The sequence below is a fragment of the Gavialis gangeticus genome, unplaced genomic scaffold (genome assembly GCF_001723915.1).
Source record: "Gavialis gangeticus isolate Ggan-Ray unplaced genomic scaffold, GavGan_comp1, whole genome shotgun sequence".
Taxonomy (NCBI): domain Eukaryota; kingdom Metazoa; phylum Chordata; order Crocodylia; family Gavialidae; genus Gavialis; species Gavialis gangeticus.
The window spans coordinates 75809274-75815404 of record NW_017729022.1 but is presented as its reverse complement, the minus strand read 5'-3'; the positions used below and the strand labels follow the sequence as shown (position 1 = coordinate 75815404).

At 42.5% G+C, this 6131-nt stretch overlaps 1 protein-coding gene across 2 annotated transcripts in view; it reads left to right on the top strand.

Moving 5' to 3' along the window:
- The window catches only part of BRAF (B-Raf proto-oncogene, serine/threonine kinase), a 148050-nt gene that overhangs the window by 117609 nt on the left and 24310 nt on the right, over window positions 1–6131 (top strand). For both annotated transcript variants that reach the window (XM_019515423.1, XM_019515424.1), the window contains exons 14-16: window positions 230–276; window positions 841–959; window positions 1700–1831. In XM_019515423.1, coding sequence (XP_019370968.1) covers window positions 230–276; window positions 841–959; window positions 1700–1831 — 298 coding nt within the window. The remainder of the gene's footprint in view (window positions 1–229; window positions 277–840; window positions 960–1699; window positions 1832–6131) is intronic.

Genomic DNA, 6131 nt, shown 5'->3' with positions numbered 1-6131 from the left:
CTGATGAAGTATAAGGGGTGGGGGTGGGTGGGTGGGGGTGGTTATTAGTTTCATTGTTTTGCTTGAAAGAGCCATCAAGGGTAGCTGTAATTTTCCTGCTTTGAACAGTACTTGTGTGTTGAACACACAACAGTTTGTTGCTTCAGCTGAATAAAGTGTATACTTTCAGCTACTGATGAATGAAATGGGTGCTTGACTATCTGTTCTAAAATATTCTCTTTCTTTTCAGTTACTTGCATGCCAAGTCAATCATCCACAGAGACCTCAAGAGTAATAGTATCCTTTCCCAAAGATGTAAATTTGGAACATGAAAATAAGTCCCCTTTATTCTGCCAGAAATGAATGAACGTGAAGATCAGCTCACCTGCAGAAATGTTAAAGGAGAGTCAGCATTGGCTGGCAATGGGTAACAATGTGAGAAGCAAAATAAAAAATATTCTTTGTGCCTTTTAACATGATTGTAAAGAGAAAACAAGTTTTGTAGAAGTATCCCAGTGAATTTCAGATACCCCCACCAGATACCGCATGGAAGGGTCGTGCCAACTCGTCTATAGACTTGCAGAGATATGCAGCTCTTTAAGGACTTGACATTTTTAATATAATCATTTGGGGCCTAGTTTATTAACACTATCATTACTGCAAGCTAAAATATAGCACTTCTCAGACACTGGTTGTTTGGAATCTAGATATATATGAGAGTTGACTACTTAGTTTTTTATACTGTTCATGGATGGTGCCAATTGATAACAACTAGCATTGCAGGTATATAGAGTTATTTAATATATATGTGCTTGTAGGGAACATTAGGAACTATGCTTTTTTACCTTAACTTCTCTATAGATATATTTCTTCATGAAGACCTCACAGTAAAAATAGGTGATTTTGGTCTAGCCACAGTGAAATCACGATGGAGTGGGTCCCATCAATTTGAACAGTTGTCTGGATCTATTCTCTGGATGGTAAGTAAAGGGTGGTATGTAGGTATTGTTTTTAGAATACTTGAGTCCCAATTTTTTTTCTTTAACCAGAAGTCTCAAAACATCTCTCAAGCAGACAGACCATACAAACCTAACATCAGCTGACAAGGTTATATTATAATACTAAACACTAAATTAATACTTTACTCTGTTCTTTAAATGTGTCTTTAAGACATCAGTGAAATCTGAAATATTCTCTCACATTTGTTTAAAAATAATAGGCTTCTCAATCTGATTTATTCAAGTGTAGCTACTCTGAAGAGGCTGCGAGATATTTGAATCAAATTCTCTCTTCAGAAGAAATGTTTTGATGGTCATATGTTTAGCCCAACTTCTTCCTTTCTTACTACCTTAAGATTTTGATAGGTGTGATGGTTCTTTAGCACTATTGTAATTTTACTTTCCAAAATGGCTTCTCAATCTGTAATGGGGTCAGTTTCCATCATATAGTACAGTCATGACCTCACCCACTTAGAGAGCCAGCAGATTTTGAAATTTATCCATCATGTGTTAATATTTTAGGTTGAATTGCATATGTAACCAACAGTAGACCAGGAAACCTTTATGTTTGGACACCAAGGGAACCTAAAATTGAACGAACAGCTGTGCATGGCACCCTTTTGCTGCACTTTATAGTTTTAAAAGCAAAATTTTACATTTGTTTTGTGAAATGGCATTTTAATACTGTGAAGTGAATACTAACTCTGTCCTTTATGGTACAGGCACCAGAAGTAATTAGGATGCAAGATAAAAACCCATATAGCTTTCAGTCGGATGTATATGCATTTGGGATTGTTCTTTATGAACTGATGACTGGGCAGTTACCGTACTCGAACATCAACAACAGGGACCAGGTAAAGAGAGCTTGAATTTGGGGAGGTTTTCATTGCACTTTCTCACTTGTTTGTTGTAGGCTAACTGAAACATAGAATTAATAGAGGCTTGTGAAATGAGCCTTCACGTCCTTTTTCAGATGTCCCTTCTCATCTTTATACACCCTCTTCAGCCATGTAGCGTCAATCTGTCTACTACTTCTGATCATTTTTCCCCCTCCTACTGCAGGTATGGGTTTTCTGATTCTGAAAAATGTGTGTCAGGAAACTGGTTAACGAGGGAACTGGTTACTTATGGTAACCTAGTTTAATTCTGAAAAAGGGAATAACAGGCATAAGAAATAGTCCAAGAGAAGAACTGAGGAGGTGGCAATGTGGCCATGACATTTCATATCTGATATTCATTTTGTGCTTGAGAAGTGTATGCACCAATTCACTGAGATTCAGGATTTTAACATGGTCCATGTAATAATGTTAAGTAGACTTACCTGTTTCTTAACTTCCTAGCACAATTTGAAGATGGGATATTTGTGTCAAGGTCTTTAGCGAAAACTATCCAGGATCTGAGAGAGACTATTTGTAACATGTTCGTGTTTGTGTCCCTGTACTTTCAGTATCTACACTTGACAAATGCAGTCATAACAATGTTAGTCTGAAAACATAATGTAATATGGCTGTTTCAGTATACATCAGGACACTTCATCAACTCAAAGTGACTTGCTTGTATTTGTATTTCTGTGTCTTCTGTGTGTCTGAAGGAGGGAAACTGCCCATGTTCCCAGTCAGCTGGTTGTAACCAGTTACCAGCTGTACTTAGGCCTATTTCACATAAACCATTTGAGAGCTTCATGAATCCTTTGTGTCTGGTGGCAGGGTGACATGAGTGTTGGAACAAATTTTAAGCCACAGATGCAGCTGACATGTAAAATACAGTGAAATGCACTAGCTTTATTTACCTCTCCCCATTGACTGGAAGGGATATATAAACCTATCTCTCTCTTGACATATTTAGGTCACAGTGAAAACATGCTGCTAGCATGTTCTAGCTGAGACAGAAAATGTCCAGTCCAAGTTTTACAATGAACATCCTCACTTGTTCTGGGATGTAGTTGCACCTCAGTGTTCTTCTGCACTCCAGTCACTTTTATAGATTATTCAGGCCTGTCCTGTAGAAATCCTCCTCTGCTATTAATGTCGTTTAAGCCTTTCATCTCAAAGAAAAAACGTTCTCCTTGATGCTGAAAAGTCTGTTGTCTTGCAGCAGAAACAGAATAGGCAAGTCTTCATATTGTACACAGCTGGTACTTAAGGGTTTCAAAAGGTGTTGTGGAGGAGCTTTGGGTTGCCTCCTAATAGGAGTGCAAAAGTGATTGGATTGAATGCAAAATTAGAAACAATTTTCTGGGTAGCTTTTTTGATATAAATTCTTTGCCTTGGAAACAAGACATGAAATAGTTACATTTCTTAAAATATAAGGAACAGTGTAAGTGCTGTATGAATAGATGTATGTTACAGCATCACTTCTTGGCCATTTATTCTAGCTCAGGTCAATTCAATAGAGGAGTGAGCTCGCTCTCTTTGTTAATCTGGGCATGCACCGCATTTGAGCTTGGACACTTCACTTGGCAACAGAATGTGGACCAGTTTGTGCCTTGTTGGGCTATCAAGGGGTCACTCTACAAGGTAGAAGATGGACAGCTAGTCCTAAATGTGTAATTCCATGAGGGGCATTGGGTAGTGGGGAGGAGGTTAATATCTGGTGTTGCAGTGTTTTTGTTGCTGACAGGTGTTTCACACTCAGCCCTAAGATGGCCATATAATTTTGTGCTTTCACCTTTTTGTGTTGAAACTTTAAAACAGTTGTTATAATTTAAAAAAAAAGTACCTGATGGCCTTTGTTACTGCTTTGCCTTTAAACAGTCTGGCCATAAAGGTCGTATTGTCCAACACCACCTGCCCCCCTTTTTTGTTGCAGTGACAAGTTTGCTGAGGATCTGGCTTGCTTTGGTAAGATAACAAGCCCCACTTGTAAAATCTCACTTGGCTCTAAAGCCCCTGAGCAAGGCAAGTCTTTAAATCCTGGAGGATGGGGGAAAATCTTTGAAATTTCTCCCTGTGATGCATGCTGGGGGAGCATGGTATTACCTTTTTACAGAAAAGATTGTGTGTTTTTGCTGTGGCAGCCCTGCTCACCTGGCCTAAGGAAGAAACAAATTGCTGCAAGAATGGCTTAACCCACATAGGGGGAGGACAACCATACCCCAGCCCAGGGTGAGGTATGGTACAGAGGAAGTGAGGTTCCCAGTCTACACCCCTGCCTCTGCTGGGGCTACTGGCACTGAGAAGGTGAACTCTCATGCAACCCACCCAATCCATTCAGGAGAAATCCCAATTCCTACTGCTGGTCCTGAACCATAAGAACGTGAAAAACCTGCCCTAGGCAGCCCAAAATCGTCCCAGGACTTTCATAGATTATAAGGCCAGAAAGGACCTTGGAATATCATCGGGTCCAGCCCCCCTGCACCAAGCAGGAAAGACAACTGGGGGTCAGGTGACCCCAGCAAGCTGACTGTCTGGTCTCCTCTTGAAGATTTCCAGGGTAGGTGATTGCATCACCTCTGGAGGGAGCTTATTCCACAGTCTGGACACTCTAATTGTGAAGAAGTTTTTCCTAATGTTGAGCCTGAATCAGTCTTCCAGGAGTTTGTGGCCATTACTCCTAGTTTTCCCTTTGAGTGCCCTGGTGAACAGTTGCTCACTGCACCCTTGATGTACTTCCCTAGTGTAGCAGTCAGCTGCTACCAGGTTCCCTCTCAGCCTTTCTTTCTTCAGGCTGAAGAGTGCTAGATCCCTCAGCCTTTCCTTGTATGGCTTGCCACGTAAGGGGTGTCATTCTCAAGGCTGCACTGTGCTCTGCTTGTCCCCCCCATGCCTCGGTTCCACTTGTTCCCACTCACCCCAGTTCCTGGGCTGCACCATGCCGTGGTACAGGCTGCTGGTGTCAGCTGCTCCCGGGGCCGCTGCAGCAGGGACTGGAGGGAGTAGCAGCAAGCTGAGCCCTGGGTGGTGTGGGACACAGCACAGCTCGTCTGCACTCACCCTAGCCCCTGCTGCAGCGGCCCCAGGAGTGACCAGCGCCCACTGCAACGAGAACTGTTGGTGCGGGGGGAGGGGCAAGGTGCACCTCTTGCTACTCCATGCCCCCTGGGAGGGCTGAGGGGCTGTGTCAGGTTTTTCCTGGGGGTGCATGCCCCTGGATCTGCACGTGGTATGACAGCAGGCTTCCCCTGCAGGCTGGGGCCGGCATCAGCACCAGGCTGATTCTTTCTAGCGCTTGGGGCAGGCATGTTGAATGCTGGGAACAGCCTGGCTTACAAGAGCAAGATTACAACTCGGAGTACAGACCTAAAGATATTACTGAACTTACACACTTCATCCTCACATACAACAACTTCACTTTCAATAACCAACACTTCCTCCAGACCATTGGCACAGCTATGAGCACCATAATGGCCCCACAATATGTCAATGTTTTTATGGGCCACCTGGAAGAAGAATTGCTCAAGAACTGCACCATCAAACCTGTGCTGTACTTAAGATATATAGGTGACATGTTCATCACTTGGACCAAAAACCTGCAGTCTGATTGATACCACCTGAAGAATTGCTGCAGTACAAAAAGAAAATGCCCATGAATTGCACACCATTAGTGTGCATTCCATCTCTCCCTGGAACCTATATAGAAAATCCTCAAACAATTGCAACCCATACTAGAAGAAAACCCAGTTATTAAAGAGATCTTCCCAGAACCACCCATCCTAGCCTTTAAACAACCACCACACCTCACCATCACTAGAAGCAAACTTCTTACAGCCCAAAACACACCAAATGGATCCAGACCATGCCAGGACAAGAAATGTAAAACCTGCCAACACGTCTCCACTACCCCCACAATAAGTACACCCCCCAGCAGAACCATCACTATTCCTGGATCTTACATCTGCACCTCCAGAAATGTATTAAATCTCGTCCAGTGCCCTAAATTCCCTTATGGAAAATTTGTAGGAGAAACCAAACAACTGTGTACCAAAATGAATGCACACTGAAAACCCAATTAACTGTGGGTGCACACTTCTCCTAAGACCACTACTCTCTCTCCAATCTCTGAGTTCTACTCCTGAAAGGGAATTTACAAAACACCTTTTGAGGGTGAGCCTACGAACTTCAAATCATAGATCTACTGGACACAAAAGATCATGGACTAACATAGACGTTAGATGTAATAGATTTCATAGACATTTGGGCTGGAAGGGACCCCAGA